The sequence below is a fragment of the Eutrigla gurnardus genome, assembly GCF_963514095.1.
Source record: "Eutrigla gurnardus genome assembly, contig: SCAFFOLD_122, whole genome shotgun sequence".
Lineage (NCBI taxonomy): Eukaryota > Metazoa > Chordata > Actinopteri > Perciformes > Triglidae > Eutrigla > Eutrigla gurnardus.
This window is the reverse complement of record NW_028155456.1, coordinates 31652-53357: the sequence shown is the minus strand read 5'-3', so window position 1 is coordinate 53357 and position 21706 is coordinate 31652. Positions and strand designations below refer to the sequence as shown.

The 21706-nt window shown below is 40.9% G+C and overlaps 1 protein-coding gene across 2 annotated transcripts in view; it reads left to right on the top strand.

The window, feature by feature from the left end:
• The first annotated feature begins 10587 nt into the window (after positions 1 to 10587).
• itgb2 (integrin, beta 2) overlaps positions 10588 to 21706 on the top strand; it is a 35971-nt gene continuing 24852 nt past the window's right edge. The window contains exons 1-3 of one of the 2 annotated variants that reach the window (XM_084040809.1): positions 10588 to 10672; positions 19935 to 19986; positions 20751 to 20845. In XM_084040809.1, the coding sequence (XP_083896935.1) occupies positions 19938 to 19986; positions 20751 to 20845 (144 nt within the window). In that variant the 5' untranslated portion in view covers positions 10588 to 10672; positions 19935 to 19937. Of the gene's footprint in view, positions 10673 to 11891; positions 11943 to 19934; positions 19987 to 20750; positions 20846 to 21706 lie in introns of those variants that run through there. The other variant, XM_084040808.1, reaches the window with a different exon arrangement.

Genomic DNA, 21706 nt, shown 5'->3' with positions numbered 1-21706 from the left:
GACCAATGGTGTAACTTCCTACATATAAGTTATCCGCTGCCCAGCTCTCTAAATATCAGCATCAATCATTGGCAACCCTGACCACTTCTGAATATCTGTCAAAAATATGTTGCACTCACCAGTGTGTCCGCTAGATCAACGTCTGTGGCCCTTTTTATGAAAATCTCAGAGTCGGAGTCAGAAACGTCTGAAACTTCTCCAACTGTAAAACACAAAATAATTCAAGCTGGCTTTGAAGTCTTAACTGTAGTCATTATTCACCATAATACATAATTTAACAGACACCGTTATCTACAGGGAACCAACTAAAGGGGCAGTCGCTCTGGAGCAACTTGCGGTTAACTGCCTTGCTCAGAGGCAGAATGGTGGCTACCCCTTGGATCAAACTCATAACTTTTCAGTGTTCCATTTGGAAACCCAGATCCCTAACCACAAGGCCACCACCAATCCACTTTCATTTAATGATAAAGATTTAAAAAGTAGCTTAATGTAGGAGAAAGTGCTGAATGGAAATCCACCTTGACACACTGTGTCAGAAGCAGCTAAATTTTTGGCTCAAGGTCAGATCTCTGTTTGAGCAACAGCAACATATACCTGCACAAAAAGTAAAATAGATTTGCACTCAGCAGTTTCTTGGATACTTTGTTTTTTTACTTCATTAATTAGCTACAGTCTCTCTTAGACAGGTAAAGCAGCTAGGCACATTAGCTACTGATGGAAAACTAACCTTCTTCAAAGTCCTTCCTAGAGCAGATGAAAAGGTTGATTCGTTGATATGGTTTGCCTAGTTCTGCCTTGTATTCTTTAAGAATAAAAGGTCTTTGTGTCCCAGGGGTATTTACAACTTCGGATCCATCCGGATAAAGAAGGATGAAGGGTCCCTCATCCAAATCTTTATTGAAGTCCCTCATTTTTTTCACAGCCTGACTAAGAAGACTTTGAGCAGTGCTGTCAGGGTCTGTTGTCACGGACATTGTTTTCCCACGCTGTCGCTGTAAACCACATTTCTGAGCGGTCATCAAGCCAAGATTTATCTGAAATAGAAAAAATACGGTGATTCTACATCTGGATTAAAGAACAATGCTTGATTCAAAAGTGATTGTTTTGCTGCAAGGCTGACAAATGTTACATTTAGATGAAAAATTGATCTTTACAAATTCTAGTAAACCGCAGATTTGCCGGTACATTTGAAAAACAAAAAATGTAATATAATAATCGATCTTGGGCAGATAATTTAATTTCCAATGTAACCTACACAACATTTTATATTCATGATCACAAAGCAGGTGAAAAAAAGGGTAAAACAAGAAATTCAATGCTGTTTTGAGAGTTAACAGACTACAACACAGAGGCCTATCAGTGTGTGTGTGTATATATATATTTAACATTTATATATTTATACAAATATATTGGTTGTCATTATATTGACCCTACTATGAGGCTCATGTTTAGAGGGTTAAGCTTTTGAGAACAATGTTTACTGTTACCTGAACTTTCCTTTTTTCCTTTTTCTTTGTCCCCATTTTAACGCAGGAAAAATGTTGCCTTTCCTCTGCCTTTTTCTTCCGGTATTCCAGGAAGGTTTTTACCAATGGGGTTGGAATAGATGGAGGATTCTGTGACACTACAGGGAAATAATGCGTTTTTATGAATGGTAAAGCATGCATTACAGGCGTATAAATACAACAGTGGCGGTGTAAATAAAATGCATGGTTAGACTACACAGGGTTTGTCCTATAATATGTTAAGGCCTGGTGGGAGACATGGGCTGTTTTCAGACACAAACTCCTGGCTTGTGTTTACCAGGTTACAAAACTTAAGTTCACCCAGGCTTCGCACATTCTCCAGTCTTAATAACGTTAGACGGCAGGGTAAAGACCGAGTAGACACAGTAACGGAGTAGACGTAACTGGAGAATTACTGGAGCGCAGCATAGTGCGTTCGTCTGTCAGAGTAGCAGGACACTATATTTTTCAGTAGAAATGTAATGACATTATACCATTTTAACACAGCTAAAAAGAAACTGCAATGCTATTCACGCCCCTCCCTAGCTCTCTGTTGCTCGGCTCCCTTTTGTCTCGTTTTTTTTTCTTTGATAACTAGCAAACCTGGCCTTTCTACGTCTCAAGTCATCAAACAGAGATAAATGTCCCCCCTTCCTCCAAGTAAAGCCAGTATACTCCATGATATTCAATGTTACCGGCTATACACCAATGACGTGCCAGAATATATCGTTTTCAACACTATTCTTCATTTTATGCAGCCATGTAGCCTGCCTGCGGATCACCGGGTCTGAAGAGCCCATTCACTACTTCATTGGCCACAATTAACGTTTCATTAGTTTAACTTACCTGAAGGCGTAGGTGTGTCGGTGAGTTCATCGCCAAGCATTTCTTGAAGCCCCTTGCCACAATACCCACAAAAGTTAGGCCTTTCGTCAAGGTTTTCAGGCACCTTTCTGCCACAGTGAGGGCAATACATCTCAACTCTTCATCTGATGCTAAATGAAAGCCGTTCGAGCCGTAAACTACCTGGTGTGGCGTAAAGCAGCCCTTCCCACCTGTTAAAAAGACGGACATTCTTTGGTCCAATCAGCATTGGTCCATGTCGTTGAAGGTACCTTCCTTTTCCGGTAGAAGTTAATGTGATTGTGTTTTTGTTAATGTCGTTGTGTTTTTTGTTAATGTGATTGTGTTTTTGTTAATGTCGTTGTGATTTTGTTTTTGTGATTGTGTTTTTGTTAATGTGATTGTGTTTTTGTTAATGTTGTTGTGATTTTGTTTTTGTGATTGTGTTTTTGTTAATGTGATTGTGTTTTTGTTAATGTTGTTGTGATTTTGTTTTTGTGATTGTGTTTTTGTTAATGTGATTGTGTTTTTGTTAATGTTGTTGTGATTTTGTTTTTGTGATTGTGTTTTTGTTAATGTGATTGTGTTTTTGTTAATGTTGTTGTGATTTTGTTTTTGTGATTGTGTTTTTGTTAATGTGATTGTGTTTTTGTTAATGTTGTTGTGATTTTGTTAATGTTGTTGTGATTTTGTTAATGTAATTGTGTTTTTGTTAATGTTGTTGTGATTTTGTTAATGTTGTTGTGTTTTTCTATTTGCGGTTGTCGTTTGCCCTTCAGGGCCACCGTAGGTAGCTGCAAAAAGCATAGTTAACTGTTAACAAGTAAGGGCCTAGTTAACTGATAATAAGGGCATAATAACTGATAATAAGGGCATAATAAAGTACATTTTATTTTGATAAAGCAAGTAAAGAAATATTCTTAAAGGCATAATAATGCACAATACAAGATTTATCAGCCTTAATAAGACATTGTTAAGGCTGATCCGGTACCTGCAAAAAGCACAGTTAACTGTAAACAAGTGCATAGTTAACTCAAAATAGATGAGCAATAAAGTATATATTAATGTTATTAAATCAAACAAAAAAGATTAATAAAGGCATGATAAAGACCTCATGGTTGGGCTAGTTGAGTCAATATACGTGTTTGTAATGTCATTATGAACAATTATAACATACTCATGAGGATTTTATTAATGATCTTAAGCATCAACAAACAGTTAACAAGTTTCTTATAAGTTATTATAAATCTCTTATAGTCTGCTATTAACTATATTATAATGAGACTATAGTCTTATAAATGCATAGTAATGTTAATAAGCATTTTGTATGCACTTATAAGGGCCTTATTACCTAGGACCGTAATATAAAGCGTTAACGATAATTCTGCTGTTCTTGTAGAGGTGGGGGTGGTACAGGTCGTGCCTTCTGTGATTTTGCCAGAACTGGATGAGGACTTAGAGCCAGTGGTGGAAGAGGAGGTGGGGGAGGATGCAGTGGGGCATTTGAGGGATAGAACCTGGGAGTAGTGCAGGGTGTGAATCTGGTCCCAGCAGTAACCATCTCTTTCATTTGGTCTTTGAACTCCATGAGAGGGGAGGAGGGTGGCTGTAGATGTAACCGGTTAGTTTCTGGCATTGTCTGCGTTGTGTTTTGAAGAAGAGGCTCAGACTCTATCTTTGGAGGCGATCACTGTTTATTCTGACAAAAGGTGTAAACAACAACAAAATCCTCCCGTCAATTGTTGACAACTTGAGCTCCTCTCTCACATACAACAGAAAAAGGGGGAGAGGCTTCAATACATTAAAACACGGAAAACATACCTGACAAAAGGTGTAGACAACAACAAAATCCTCCTGTCAATTGTTGACAACTTGAGCTCCTACACAAATTAAATGACACTGTAATATGTTAGGGTGTTACTTACTAAGTTTAATGCCGGCTAAAACGTGGACATTTCTGTGACCACAGTGTCGCTCACCTCTCTACCCACGAAAGTACGCCGACATTGTCCACGTCGGGGTACAGAAACTGAGTCTCAAACGTTCCACATATTTACTAAGGAGGCCAGACATGTCGGGTTATAACTATTAAAACTGATTTTGTGTTATTATAATACTACACATCACAGCCGTATAATTGACTCTGTTACATAGAGAAGGGTGACCTGGATGGCGTCTGGGGAGGGGAGGAAGTTGGATTTGTTGGTGAGGTAAGAGGTGGGGACACTTCCTCTCGGCACTGATGACTGACATGGTCGAAGCTCTCTTCAGGCAGGGGCCGAACAGGGCTTGTGCCATGTTTTGTTTTGGCGTCTTCCTGTCTCGTGTCCTTGGCAGAGGGAACAGATGGGTGACGCATGAGATAAAATTAGATGAAAAGTTTTATTCCCAGCCTCAGCCACAGTCCATCTGCTTTAAAAAGATGTCGGCGATCCCAGAAAAAGTTTAAATTGTCCATAAAATTAACCGAACGGACGGCACATGTAGTTGAAAGCCATGTGTTGAGACTCAAAAGTCTCGAGAATTTCTCGACTCCTTTTCCGACTGGTGGCAGAGGCCCACTGATGGACACTTCCATATTCAGCTGACTGTGTTTAGCAGATCAGTAAAGTCTTGCTTCAGTACTTCAGACTGCTGTTTCACAATATCATTTGACCTTATGTGCAACATGATGTTTTTCACCGTTGGGTGCTCAGTCACGATATCCATGATATTTTCTCTCATGTCAGACACTATGTCCTTGGGGAAGCATAAAACTTTGGTGTTTTTACTGCAAAAGCGTCTCACATCTTTAACAGCAGAGTCACCAATTTTCTGTAGAAGTTTGTGGTAGTCGTCTGCAGAGAAGGGAGGCATCTTGCTACTAATTAGCTTCAGCTCCATGTCACTTCTAGGTAGGCCAGGCTTGCGCAATACTAAGAAGGTTGTAAAAATGTTAAATTGTGGCAATAGCCTGCTATCTACAAAAAATTTATAGTTCCAGTGATGTATAGGTGTCCAGGAGCCGTTGCTCGTAACTTATCACAAAAGAAAAGCAAAAATATCAGCAGAAAAACGCAAGCAGAGGTGAGAGCAAAGCCAAAAAGCATCTGCACTGTAAGAAAGCCGTAAGAGATTGAGATTGAGTGTTGTCTCTGGGCTTTTTCCCTCAAAGTTGTCAAGTGTAGTTTGGTGATAAATGAATCAGCTGAGGCCAGGCTGGATGAGAGAGCCATCTTTATTCAAACAAACGACAAGTACATGACTGGTACCCCTGGTCTTCCCAATCTCCGGCAATTTTCTCCAAAGTTCTTCCAGGTGCTCCAACTGAGAAATCCTACCAAGAAGTTAGGAAATACAACTTTTTCTTGCTGTCTTTTGAAGCCCTCTTCGCTGAACCTACCTACTTCTTGTTGGTTCTGTTGCTAGACTTTTCATGCAAACACCTAGCTGATTAATTGATCCCAGGGGCCTCCAGACAGATATGGTCAAGCTGGCGCCCCATTCCTTAAACGTTCATGCCGAGACATCTTTTCCAGTTAACTTATGGCTAAGGAATGTGTTTTTACCCGGTCAGACATGTGAAGAGGTTGCTAGCACATCAACTCTTTGTGTTCTACCTAACAGTGGCTGGCAGCACATCCTTGATCTGTACTAACACTTCAGAGAGGAAAGCAAAGATTTGCAATATTGTAACATTGAGGGCCCTAGTTTCGTAGACCAGGCGCAGTCAGCTCTCAGCGCACCTGCGCCACGCCGGCGGGGTGTGTCCGCCTGGACTATGCAAGTTTCGTGCACCGCGCAGGCTTGCGCAGGCACACCTCCCGTCACTCCCACCCGCGCAAGTGGGAAAGAGGGAGGAGAAGAAGGCGTGAGTGGGAGACGGGGAGGAGACGAGGCGTGGACTGGGATTAATACAGCCGATTCAGATCTTCACCAATCAAATGAGCTCCTCTCCTCACCTTTAATGCGTTAGGGGAGGTTCAGTGCAAGTTCCGTCACTTGACACCCCGATGACAGAAGCAGCGCCGCCGCTCCCACCACGCGCATCACGCGCTGTGCGTGCGAATCATAATAATAACAATGCCGATATTATAAAAAACAGGAGAGAGAGAGGGAGATGTTTTGGTCCGAGAGGCTGAGTTTCCGTTACGCGTGCCATCCGCCTTTGATCTGACGTCAGATGTGACGGGACAATCTATATAGATATAAATTCACGTGTTGATTCAATTTTTTGCATTAAATAGTGTTTGTTGTGATTATTTATTGCATTTAAATGTGCCTGGAACTGTGGAAACCTGCCTGTGAGGTCTCAGTGACGTGTGCGCACTGCGCGCCGTCAGCCAAACTTCCACTCCGCCAGCTGTGATTCGCATTGAATGAATGGACTTTATTTGCGCCTTGCGCCTTGCGCCGAGAGTAGACTACACTGCATGAAAAGTCGGATTTTCGTCCCTGTAAACGACAATTTACAGGCTGCGAACGCCGCGTTCGTCTGTGCCGAAAATTGTCGGAAACGAACCACAGCGAAGGCTCTAATTAGCATATGAATAGCGGCGAAACCCCGCCTGGCCAGAGATGGCTTGAATATCCTCACTCAGGATTGGATGAAACCACTAGTTTTAAACAAGAATAATCACTAGTGATTGGTTAGCAGATCTATCACTATATATATATACATATATATATATATATATATATATATATATATATATATATACATATATATACATATATATATACACACATATATTTATTTTTATTTATTTATATATTTATAAATATAAATATGAATGAATTTATTGAATTGGCAGGAGGAAGTATTCAAAGAAAGAGCTTTATTGACAACACAACACACAACTGTACAAATTTGCCCACACAACAAACAAATGAACTGGCGACATTCTGTCCGAATTTGGTCAATTTTACAGCCGCCTGCGGTGCGTGGCCCTGTACTTGGGAGTCTTCTCTAATCGCGACTGTAGAGTCGCACAGAGCTCGGTGCAAGCACACTCCGTCTCGCTTCCAGCAGCTGTAAAACAATCAATAAAGACAATCAGTACTGCGCGATGCACTGCGCATGGACACAACACATCTATTAATGCACCTGAAAATAGGTTTAGGTAGGTTTGGTCACATTGACCAAAAACGGATCTAATAAGTCTTACCCTCTTTCTCCTGGAACGACTCCGAGCTGACGTCTTCACAGCTTCCGCCTGCGATGCGAGATCAGGCTGTGTGTGTCTGAAGCTCCTGCGTACTGTTTCATAGTATGTCTTACAGGCAGCTGGAAAACAATTAAATGAGTGGTATGAATAAGAAAACTTAAGTCACAGTAAAATTAAAACAAGGAAGAAGAAAACAGTAAAAGTTACTTACACACAATGGCGTCACTATCAGCGTCATAGAAATCCGGACTTGCGGACAAAGCTCCGAGCAAGTAAGAGGTCACAGCTTCGTTATGAGGCGAGGTTCGTCTGTGAAAACAAAATTAACAGTTAAGATCGGTATCTACTGTTAACGCATCTATTTCCTTATACAGCAGAATGAAAGCATATTCTTTAAATCTTACCTTTGCTCCGGTTCGTAGCGCCTACAATTCGTCTCCGAGTTGTGAAGACGGCGTACTGCTTCCTGTAAAAGACCAACAACGTACACTTAACAAAGCAGCTTAACGTTACACTGGTTCCTCTCTCTTGTTCTTTTAGAAGGCTACTATGCTACTTTTGGCTTGGACTATTAGCTTTTAAGCTACTTTTAGCTTGGGCTTGCTTTGCTAATTTTAGCTTAGCTAGCAGTCACCGAACATATTCTTACCGCAATCATCCTCAGAGTCTCCAGCAGTCCTGGATATAAGAATTATAACATTTAAACCACATTTTCTTAAGTGAAGCCTCTCAGAGCAGCATCCCTGCTGCCGGTGAACGTGAACGTCTCCTCATCGTTCCCCCCACTGAATGAGGCGCCCGGTGTCCCTTTAACGGACAACGGTGCACGGCGTTATTAATCACCGTTAGTAAATATATAACCACGGTTTAACATAAGCACTATATTATTAGTTAACGTCGGTAAAAACGGCACATTTTCCGCTTCGCTTGCGCTCGCTAACCTCTGTGGTAAATTAGCGTCAGTAGGCTAGCCGGCTGCCAGGACCTTCGATTCGTAACGTTAACGTACAATGCCAACAACAATAAAGTAACGTTCATTATCAATACGATTTAAAAGTCAGCTGGAAACATAAAAGTCATGTTACAGTATACTTACATGTGTACGCGGTTTGTGTCGGGCTCCTCGCCAGAATCACCGCAGTCGTCCGCCATTATCCAAAACTTGTGAAGTCAGACGAGCCGCAATGCATTTTGGGAAGATTTAGCAAGGTCCGCTGTACTCAGAAATTCTTGCCAATGCATCCGGGCATTTCTCGCGTGCACAAATTCACATACTATTGTATGTGAACGCACTACGTACTCAAATTTACGTCACAATTAAGTACGAGTAGGACGTTAGTATGGCATTTCGAACACAGCCGAGATCTATGATCTATGAACCCATCCTTGACCCTCTAGCAGAACTACGACCAGCCATTATAAAGCAGTTTATAGTTGTTAATGTTGTGTCAAAAGGTACTGCATTTAAACATGTTACTGCGCAAGTTTCCTGGCTTCATCCCCATCCGGACAGACATTTTTATGGAAAGCCAATAGAAGTTTGGAGCTTGCAGGGAACAGACACGTCATACCCAGCATCATTTCTGCCTGTTGAGCGCATTGCTGGGAGATGTGTGATTAACACATCCACTGTGCATTTAAGCAAGACCAAAGAAAGGGTCACTGTAGTCATACCACTATGCACAGTGGTTGAGCTCTAGGAGACTGTGATGTTGTTTGCATGAATGTACATTTTACCTTTGTGGCAAAGCCTGATTAAAAGTAATTGTTGAAGCAAATTGTTTTGTGTATCTTTGAATGAAGATGAAATGAAGTTATATCTTTGAATGAAGATGAAATGAAGTTAACACCTTTCAGAAAAATGTCACCTGGGGGAAAACTCCCCCTGCTACCCTGATTTGCATTTGTATAGCTCACAGCATTTTCATTTACATGTTAAAGCCTCCCCTAGGATTACGGTGAGGGGGGTCATGGGGGGACAACTGCCAAGCAAGGCCCACGTCAATTCCCGGCAATTTACGTCAGTTTTCGGTGTTTCCTGCAAATTGCCGTTTGCAGTCGTAAACCTGAACTTCCACGTCAATTTACAGGGCCGCTAACTGACGAAAATCCCACTTTTCATGCAGTGCTAGGTTGTAGCTGGCGGGCTTTCAGCGCAGTCTCGGCGAGGCTTTTTGCCACGAAACTTCCGCTACGCCAAGCTGAATCTGTGACGTCTCCCCCTACTGCGCCGCCATACCCATCTTGGCGCAGGCGATCCATCAAACTGCCAAACTGACCGTGCGCAAGGCTGCGCTGGTCGAAACTTGCATTACTCCGGCTCCGCCACCCTGCATCGCCCTGCACTGCGCCACGAAACTAGGGCCCTGAATCCTCACACAGTGACATTTGGAAGCTCAAGTAGAACAGAATGATAATGCAGTCATCTTGAAGGTGAGAGGTTTTCTGCTCTAAAAGGAGAAGTGAAACCGCATGTGGAACTAACAGCGTCAGAGGGGCGTAGCCAACCATATCCCGGAGGTGGTCACCGCCTTCTCAGTCACAGCTTGCAGGCAGACGGGAAGACCTGCTGCAATAGGATAGAAATAGGCCACAGGTCTTGCAAAAGAACATAAATCACACAACCAGTCCTCTGATCCACATTCACACAGACTGTGGATCACACAACCAGTCCTCTGATCCACAGTCTGTGTGAATGGTCAGGTCAGGTAACCCTAAAGTCAGGCCAATGCCTGTTTCATGTCAGAAAAAGCCTGAGTAGCTTCAGAAGTCCAAGTCTGGAGTAAAATTTGATCGAGTCCTACCCCTGATGCTCACTAAAATGACATGGCTTGGATCCGCTCCATTTCAATTATTTCATTCTTTAACAGGAATACGACAATACCAATACAAATACAAATACAAAAACATACATGAAGACATGTAGAACAGTTTAAAAAGTTAGAAGGTTACATATTGCAAATACAGTTGCAGTTACAATTTTCCATTACACTGGTGATTGACACATTTATATAGTTATGTGCTCTCTTCAGACATCAGGATGTGTGAATTTCGACTCTGTGACACCACCCTCCATGATGTTTCTGGTTGCTTCATACTTCCTGTCATGTGGACATCGTCTCTCCATCCAGATAGTGTTGAACACGACGATCAAACACGCACGTCTTCCTCTTACCGGTGAGTTGCTTAAAACTTGATGAAGGTCAACTGTATTTGTTTATTATCTATGAATAACTTGATTTTTTTTATTCAAGTCAGAGCATTCAGAATACTAGGATATGAAAGCACATGGATACAGCAGCACCACTGCTTTGTGAATTCTAAGTACGACAAATCCTAAAACGAGGAAGATGAGTGTCTTGTTTTCTGAGAGGAAGTTGACTGAATCAACTGACAGGCTCAAGCATGAAGGAGTAGCTGGTCTTAGTGTTGGCAAGTCAAATAAATATCAACCCTCTGTTTACACTCACAGAGTCAGCTGTTTCTATGAAATGAGCTGAATATGATGCAGTTGATGAATGCTTTGAACTGAAGTTGCTCCAAAAACACAAAGATAGTTTGGCTGTTCCGCCTTTTGCGTGAACACTGGAAACAACTGGCAGCTCTTCACTTCAGGCTCATCTGCACTGCAAACCAAGAAAGAATCACCTTTCACTTTCAAGATGAAGCAGCATTGTATCTATATATTTGTTCCTTTAATAACCTGCTACTACATCTTTGTTTAGTTCAATTACAACATAAACAAACAGTTGTGGAATTATTAAGATATTTGATTGACATAAAACAGCATCAACCTAACCTTTACCTATTCTGAACTTATTTTAATTTATTTAATTGATTGTTTATTTCTACCTTTCCACACCCTTTTGAACAAAGTAACAAATGTACCATACAGGGGAGGGTTGTTTTAATATGTCATATCTTTGTCAATCGGTACTTTTGTTCAGTGTTCAGATGAAAAAAAGACATTTCATAAAGAAATAAAAACAGCAATATAATAAAACCTATTATTAAAGTACTCTAATTCTAGAGACGGAAAAATAGACAAGCACACTACTAGAGTGCTCTAATTATGTGTTATAAATGTAAGAAACTAAATCAAGTGTGATACAGGAATCTATTAAAGGCACTGGAGGACGGCAGAGTTATACATTTAGATTTTAAAAGTTTTATCATGTAGTAGTTGTGTTGACTGTCAGCATGATGGTCTATAAAATGCTCCTGTAGGGTGCTGAACTCTAAACCGAAATAACAAAGAAACAAATATGGATCAAAATAGATCAATGCTTCTTTCTTCTGAGAACTGAGTCACAGAGCGGAAATGTTCTTATAACTCAACATTCATCTTCCTGTTTTCCTTTTATGGTGGTGACAGTGTACACGCAGAGTACAACAGGAACTCAGTGGCTGGATGTTTCCTGTTCATATCTCGCTGTCCTGTTCTTCGGTATTGTAACATAATATAATGTATGACTGTTGTTTTTTGATGAAGCCACTGTCCTGCTGTTTTCAAGTTTTATTTCTTCTGGTTAGAGTTGTACTTTATCTGAAAGTGGACACAGTACCATTGTAGTATTGATAACTGTCATTTGGCATCTTTGACACAACATTACATAAAACAATTATGCATGTTTGACATCGCCCAATAAAAATATGATGAAAATAAAAGAAAACACATCAGATAATCCATTATTAGTCCCAGTGGCGCCACCAGGATTCAATTTCAATGAACGCACAGAAACGGCAAATACAACAACAAATGGAAAAATACTTTTTTAAGACAAAATCTAATGTTTTCAGTATCAGTGAAATCAGTAGCGTATATCATGGTGATAGGCCCCGGTGAAAATATGTTTTTGTGGCCTCCATCCCCGCCCTAAACAGAGCACTCCAAGCACGCACACACACGCTTGGACACACACGCACACTACGGTATGATAACTCTCCCTGCCCGGGGAGAGAGACATGCATCGGCTCGGCCCACAGTGCTCAGCAGCAGAGAGGTGACGAGACTAGAGCTGTATTGTGTAGTGGAGAGGGGCCAACACACGCTATGCACAATTGCGCACACACACACGATCGTCCTCTCAAATGCGGCTGCGTCTCTCCAGGTCACTGTGTGAGAGAAAGAAAAGTTCTGACTTGCTTGGGCAGACATTGTTTGGTGTCACCCGCTGATTTGCATAATTTAACTATCTAGCCCGCAGAAAAAAAAATTGCTTCAATTTTTTTTTTCACCTTCAAAAAAAGTATGCACAGTGCGTACAGGATTCCGGCTGGCGGCGCCACTGATTAGTGCCATGGCAAGGACGTTTAGGGTATTACAGCAGCAAAGGGGGTAATGAGTAACTGTGAATATATGATGTATAACAGTTAAAAAAAAAAAAAGTCATGTGATTTCTATCACAGAGAGCCAAATGCATTGGCTGCAATACTCGTTCACGCTGCTCATTCACGCTGCTCGGGCTGTGCTTGTGTTACCTGCTACCTGCCGGTGTGGGAACCTCTGATTGTTGCATTATTGGGGGTACTGCTGAGCAGGCCTGGAGTCCTCTGGACTGCCCCGGCTTGAGTCGCTGCACTCTCCTCGTTGGTGCTCAGGGTGAAGTTTCCACTTTTCCCTCTGGGCTTCCGACCCCGGAGCTGCGCGTGCTAGCTCGCCGGTTATCTGCTTTTCTCCAGCGATCGACTTCACCAAGGTAAGCTGCAAATTGTCTCGTGTGTGGTCGATTAATGGGTAGATGGCTTCTGGCTGTGGTCGCTGGCTCCTTGGCTCTGCAAATCGGTGTCGCATAACTGTACGCCAGGAAACACCTGGGGGTTCGGGTGCTTCACCACCCGCCTGTCTGCAAGAGGACGTGTGTGTGTCGGGTTGAGTGGGTTGTTCGAGTGTGTGTTACATATCGGCACTGCTTGTGGAGCATTGTGTGCTTTTTCTTCCCGTTGAAGTTAGTGTGGACGCTGTTTTTGTTTTTTGATCTCTCTTCCGGTTTCTGGTGTTGTTTTTGCCGCTTGGTGCTGTGATTGGTCACCTCGTCATCAGCCCGGTGCTGTGATTTGTCTCTTCGTCATTGTCATCTGACGCATCACATCCTGCTTGATCTCCTGCTTGGTAGCCTACACATACTCTGGAATATTCAAGCAAAATGCCACCAAAAAAGTCCACGATCACGGAGGAGGTGGAGGATATAAGGAAGTCACTTAACTTCATGTCCGGTGAAATTTCAAACATTGCCAAAAATCAGAAACTGCTATTAGAAATGATGGGACAGATCAAAGATCTGCAAAAACAAAATGCTGAAAAAGACAAAAAGATAGCAGTTCTGGAATCCAGGGTGACTGATCTTGAACAGTATACAAGCATGAATGACCTGATTATCAGTGGGCTGGAGACCAGACCCAGGTCATATGCAAGGGCTGCTGGTTCTGTGTACGGGGAGCCCACCGAGGCAGACCTGGACTCAATAGAGCAACAGGTTATCTCCTTCCTTGACAGTAAAGGAATAACTGTGAACAGTCATGACATTGAGGCCTGTCATCCCCTCCCGAGGAAAAGTAAAAGTGAAAAATCGTCCATAATAATTCGCTTTGTGAACAGAAAACATAAAATAGCACTGCTCCGGCAAGGGAGAAAGCTGAAGGGAACAAATGTGAACATCAACGAACATTTGACAAAGAAAAACTCTGATATTGCAAGACAGGCCCGTTTGCTGGCAATCAGAGACATCTCAGAACTGGAGAAATACGTGTGATGACAATTCGTCTCCTTACTGTTTACACTCTGTTACACAAATGCACCCAATGCCCTACACCCTAGACTGCCTAGAAGGGGATTAAGAATTGCACATATTAATATAAACAGTATTAGGTATAAGATAAGTGAAATAACAAATATATTATTTTCTGATAACATACACATCCTAGCAATCTCAGAGACGCATCTAGATTCAACATTTGAAGATGCAGCACTAATTATTCAGGGGTACAACATATTTATAAGAGACAGAAATAAATTTGGTGGTGGAGTAGCCTGTTATGTTCAAGATCACATACCAGTGAAAATTAGGGAAGATTTAATGCAATACAGTGTTGAAGTGCTTTGGTTGCAAATACATCTGTCTCATTTAAAGCCAATATTGGTTGGCTGCTGTAACAGACAGTGTCCAAGTGCCAACAATGTTTATCTTGATACAATCTGTGAGATGTTAGACGTTAGTAGCACTCTGGGTCATGAAACATTTTTTGGGTGACATGAACATAGACTGGTTCTCACAAAACTGCTCACTAAAAAACAAACTGTTGACTGCTACAGATACATGTGGATTATCACAAGTAATGAACAAACCTACCAGGATATGTTTAAAAAATGATGGCACCATGACCTCCACATGCATTGACCATATTTTTACCAACTCACCTGAGCTACGTTCCAAAGTATTATCTGTTCAGACTGGTTGCAGTGATCATAATTTAATAGTTATTGTAAGGAATACAAAAGTAACTAAGCCAGGACCCAAAGTAGTGCTTAAACGATCGTACACAACATTTAATTCAGACAATTTTGTGAATGAAGTCAAGAATGTAAACTGGTCTAATGTGCTGTTGAGTACTAATACTGAAGAAGCTCTGTCCAAATTTCATACCTGTGTATACCACTTTACCCATTTTTAACATTAATTGCATTACAGACAGCAAAGGGTTACAAAATACTTGTAAATTCCCTTAAACCTTCCACCACAAAAGACATGTATGGTATGAACTCAGTTATGCTCAAACAACTTAAAGATGTATTGGCAACCCCCATTACACAGATCATCAATATGTCAATTTCACAAGGGGTATTCCCAAATGTTTGAAAGACAGCCATTGTAACATCTATTTTTAAGTCAGGCAACTCTCATAATATTTGTAACTACAGACCAATTAGCATCTTGCCCGTAGTATCCAAGGTCGCAGAGAAGCGGGTAGCAGAACAACTAATCTCCCATTTAAACAACAGCCCCTTCTCATTACATCCCATGCAATTTGGTTTCAGAACCAATCATTCCACAGATACTGCCTGTTACTTGAAAAAGTTAAGTCTATGATGGACAAGGGTGGCACTGTTGGGGCTGTATTCTTGGATCTGAGAAAAGCCTTTGACACTGTGAATCATAATGTACTCATTGCTAAACTCTCTTCATTTAATTTCTCCAACAACGCCCTCAAGTGGTCAGAATCATATTTAAAGAATAGAACGAACTGTGTGAATGTCAAAAATCAAAAATCTACCGCCCTGGATACTCTTGACTGGTGTCCCACAAGGATGTATACTAGGTCCACTTCTGTTCAGCCTCTACATTAACGATCTGCCATCTGTATGCTCTGATGTAGAGATTCAGCTTTATGCTGACGACGCTGTGATTTATACACATGGCAGTAACATCAGGCTGCAGCAAAGCTTACTAATGCACTGAACCGCATCACAACTTGGCTAATCGACTCATGTCTTCAACTAAATACATCAAAAACAGTCTGCATGTTCTTCTCCAAAAAGCAGTACTGCACTCCTGACCCAGATATAATGCTTTCTGGTGAAAAATTACAAGTTGTCTCTGACTTTATGTACCTAGGCCTTCTGATTGACTCTAAACTGTCTTTTAAATCCCTTGTTAAAAAAGTTAGTCACCGGGTTAAGTTCAACTTATCAAATTTTCGCTTTGTTAGAAACTCAATGACTACCGATGCAGCTATGTTATATATGCATGCAATGATAATGTCACATCTCACATACTGTCTGACCAGTTTTGCACAAGCCAATAAAACAACACTAAAACCACTTGAAACTCTATATAAACAAACCCCTTAAAGTCTTAGATCGGAAGTCAAACACCTACCACCATCGTCTCATTTTAAAGAAGTATAAACTTCTGAGTTGGTATAACTTAATAAATTATGCCAATTTCTGTCTTATTTTTAAAATTCTGCATAATTAAGCCCCCCCACCTCTTCAACAGTGTATCACTCAGAGGTCAGATACAAGCCGGACAACCAGAGTCTCGTCCAGAGGAGACTGTGTTGTACCGCTTAGAACAAGTGCCTTTAGCCACTCAGCATTCTCAGTTACAGCATCTCAGGAATGGAACTCAGTACCAGGTCATATCAGAAACATTAGTTCTTACCGTTCCTTTTCAGGACAGCTGAAAATGTGGCTTATTGGTATCAGTTATGTGTACATTAGGACTGCAAATGCTTCCACTGCTGTCTTCTTTGGTTACAGTCGTGTCCTGCCTGCATGTTACTCATGCTAATGTCCTGTCTTGTGCTGTGCATGTTAGTGTCTAAAACAATGGGCCCTAGATTCGTAGACCAGGCGCAGTCAGCTCTCAGCGCACCTGCGCCACGCCGACGGGGTGTGTCCGCCTGGACTTTGCAAGTTTTGTGCACCGCGCCGGCTCGCGCAGGCACACCTCCCGTCACTCCCACCCGCGCAAGTGGGAAAGAGGGAGGAGAAGAAGGCGTGAGTGGGAGACGAGGAGGAGACGAGGCATGGACTGGGATTAATACAGCCGATTCAGATCTTCACCAATCAAATGAGCTCCTCTCCTCACCTTTAATGCGTTATGTATAAATTCACGTGTTGATTCAATTAGTTGCATTAAGTAGTGTTTGTTGTGATTATTTATTGCATTTAAATGTGCCTGGAACTGTGGAAACCTGCCTGTGAGATCTCGCTGACGTGTGCGCACTGCGCGCCGTCAGCCAAACTTCCACTCCGCCAGCTGTGATTCGCCTTGAATGAATGGACTTTATTTACGCCTTGCGCCTTGCGCCGAGAGTAGACCAGGTTGGAGCTGGCGAGCTTTCAGCGCAGTCTCGGCGAGGCTTTTTGCCACGAAACTTCCCCTACGCCAAGCTGAATCTGTGACGCCTCCCCCTGCTGCGCCGCCACACCCATCTTGGCGCAGGCGATCCACCAAACTGCCAAACTGACCTTGCGCAAGGCTGCGCGGGTCGAAACTTGCATTACGCCGGCTCCGCCATCCTGCGCCGCCCTGCGCTGCGCCACGAAACTAGGGCCCAATGTGTTGTTGGTGTGTTTTTTATGCTTTATGCTGCTGTATATGTTTGCCCTGCTTGTTTGTGCTCTATGCCGCTGTATATGTGCTTTTATGTAGGTGTGTTTGTCCTGTTTTTAGCCTGCTGCATAATGACATAATGTCTACAGGGTATAATGTCATATGTATGCTGGGTGTTTTTTGTATTATCTATTGCCTCTGTTTGTCAATTTGTTCTTACTATGTTGTGTTTTAATGCTTATACATGGTTTTTATCTATGTGATTTTAGGTTCCCTTGTTAAAATCTGGCCAGGGACTACAGATGAAAACTAGCCTCTTTGGCTAACTCTGGCTCACTTACAGTTTGGCTGTTGATCAGTGTGCAATGTCCCTGAAATAAACCAATAAAATAAAATAAGGTAACGAGTGGTGTACCCCAGGGGAGTTGCCTCGGACCTTTACTGTTCAATATTTTTACTAATGATCTACCACTTCTCCTAAACAAGGCTAAAATTGTGATGTTTGCGGATGATTCAACAATATACATGTCTGCTTTCACAACCAATACGTTGGATACGGTTTTAAATGACGAGTTGCATTCAGTAGTTGATTGGGTAAAAAGAAATAAACTGGTTCTAAATATATCAAAGACCAATAGCATGGTACTTGGCTCTAACCACACCATCAGTAAAACTCCAGAGTTAAACCTTAGAATAAATGATGTGTGTATTAACCAAGTGCATGAAACCAAACTTCTGGGCATTATCGTAGATAATAAACTATCATGGACAAAGCATATTAATAAGATAACTGCTAAAATGGGAGGTGCGATCTCTGCAATCAGAAGATGTGCAACTTTTTTAACACCAAGAGCAACAAAACTTGTAACTCAGGCCTTAATGTTGTCAAACCTTGACTATTGCCCAGCAGTCTGGTCTAATGCCACAGCAGAAATGTTGAGGAGTTGAAGTGCTACAGAATAGAGCAGCACGCATAGTACTCCGTTGTAATTATAGAATGAATGTTGTAAAAATGCATAAGAGTCTTGATTGGTTACCTGTAAAGGAGAGATTGCTCTACTCACTGTTAGTATTTATTAGAAATGTCTCTGTCACGAAAAATCTGTTAATTCTGTATCAGAAATTATCTTTCAGTACGAACAAACATAACTACATAACTAGACACTCTACTTCAGGTAATTTTACTCTACCGAAAGTAAAGACAAATGCTATCAAAAGAACGGTCATGTACAGAGCTATGTATGAGTGGAATTCACTCCCCAGACACATCACACAGGTAAACGGTAAAACCCAATTTAAATTATTACCAAAACAGCATCTGTTTAATGGATACAATGAAATGTGTAGAAACCAATTATAATTTAAGGGTGTGGTTATGTGTGTGTGTGTGTGTATGTGTAAAAGAGATGTGTAAAGAGAACTAAATCAAAATTAATCAGTATAGTTATATAATTATTATTATTAATATAGACTTCTCGCCCAACAGATAAGAGTTCTATGCGTGCTGCTTTATATTATATAATAACTAGAATTATTAATATTTATATCTAATACTGATATCTTATGATTATGTGGGGATGTTGATATCAATATGGTATATAGTATGAATGTGTGATATGGATATTAATGTGGTTATGGTAAGATTGTGTGATATTGATATCAATATGGAATATATTATGATTTTGTGATATTGATATTAATATAGTATATAGTATGATTGTGCGATATTGATATCAATATGGAATAGATTATGATTGTGTGATATTAATGTGATATATAGTATGATTATGTAATATTGATATTAATATGATATATAGTATAATTGTGTGATATTGACATCAATATGGAATAGATTATGACTGTGATATTGATATGAATATATAGTATGATTGTGTAATATTGATTACACAATCCATTTATATAATTTATATAATTTACATGGCGACAAGAACTGTACTGTCTGTGCATTGTGTTTTGATTTACATTGATGTTCTTTTGTTTTGTTTTGCTTTGTTTATATGCTTTAATTTAATTTTAATTCATTTTTATTTTATTTTTTGTTATAATGATGCATTATTATAATTGTATGCATGTGTCGGACCCCAGGAAGAATAGCGGCAGCATTTGCTACTAATGGGGATCCTAATAAACTAAACTAAACTAAACTAAACTAAACTAAACGTAAATCCTGCATGTACTTCCATCATCAGAGGATGTCAAGACCCGGTTGATTGACTTCAATGTTTGATGGAAATGTGCCCACAGCCGTTGGAAATAATGCTCTACTTTATCAATTCACAGCTTCATTTCAAAATGAAGGCCATTCATCCTCGATCTGATCTGTTGAATGCCCTAAGAGAATATTTGTTTTTTGTCATCAGGAAATGGATTGGTTACAGTTTCTTCCGCTCCTGCTGCTGATTGGTAGATTTGGTAAGTTTTAAAAATGTAACATTACATTATTTAATTGAAAATCTTTAAGGATCAACTAATTAATCATTTTTATATTGATGAATTAAATTATTTTGAAAACATATAGGCTCCGCATTTATTCAAAGCGTTTAATCCTCCTTGATTGTCATATTAGAACATTCAATAATAAAGAATGTCATGGGAGCCTTGTTTTTTATCAAGCACACATTTCTTTTATTTCTTTTCTAACTTGATTATTTTTTATGTAACACATTGTTTGTAAATGAGTCAATATTATCTACTCTTCCTCCTGCTACCACTGCTCTTCTGACAGGTATCATGTCTTTCATGGGGATTGACTATGTTGTAATGATTTTGCTGATAATTTTACGTTTCTTCTGTCCAGGTATCATGTCTTTCATGGGGATTGACTATGTTGTAATGATTTTGCTGATAATTTTACGTTTCTTCTGTCCATCCTGGTAGAGTCTCTGTTAGGTTTCTTCCTGTTTTCTTCCATTTTTTTTTGTTTTTCCTTAACTGATGGAGGGTCCTGAGACATAAGATGTATATGCTGTACAGATGGTAAAGCCCTCTAAGGCAAATTTGGGATTTTGGTCTACATAAAATGTATTTTTTTTAACCAATGAGGTGATTGCTGCATGTGTAGAGTTTTTTTCTGCATTGATTAACCCACCCTTGCAAAATCATTGTTTTTTCAAGTTTCTGCAGATTTTTCAATCTCTTGAACCTGTGTTGCATAAAGGTTGTGTTTGTCTTTGCAGGATTGTGTCAAGAGGGAGTTTGCTCAAAGTCGGTGATCAACTCGTGTCATGACTGTATCATATCAGGGCCATACTGTGTTTGGTGCCAACAGCTGGTGAGAAACAGTCTATTCAACCTGCGTAGTCCCTCTGCTAGCCATCAGGGGGCGAGTCAGAGGAAGTGTATGAGAAAATGAGCCTACTTCTCTCTTGATTTATTATCTCAGTAATCATTCTTAACATGTTTACGGTCTCAATCGCTAGGTTCAAGTCTTTTAATAGTCATTAAATCCAGCATGATGTTCAGCGCCAATTATGGTCCGTTTAGAGACAAATAGACCAAAAAACGGGATGCTGTAGGGCAGTGGTTATCAAACGTTTTCTGCAGGGCCCCCGTTTGTATATAAAAAAAATTTCAACCCCTTTATTTTTTCCGAAATTCCAATTTTTTCGGTTTACGTTTTCTAAATTCTATGGGCCCTAGTTTCGTGGTGCAGCGCAGGGTGGCGGAGCCGGCGCAATGCAAGTTTCGACCAGCGCAGCCTTGTGCACGGTCAGTTTGGCAGTTTGGTGGATCGCCTGTGCAAAGATGGGTGTGGCCGCACAGCAGGGGGAGGCATCACAGATTCAGCTTGGCGCAGCGGAAGTTTTAGTGGCAAAAAGCCTTGCCGAGACTGCGCCCGAAAGCCCACCAGCTCCAACCTGGTCTACTCTTGGCGCAAGGCAAATTACAGCTGGCGGAGTGGCAGTTTGGCTCACCGGCGAGCAGTATGCACACGTCACCAAGACCTCACAGGCAGGTTTCCACAGTTCCAGGCACATTTAAATGCAATAAATAATCACAAGAAACACTATTTAATGCAAATAATTGAATCAACATGTGAATTTATATCTATATAGATTGTTCCGTCACATCTGACGTCAGATCAAAGGCGGATGGCACGCGTAACGGAAACTCAGCCTGACTGAATTAACAC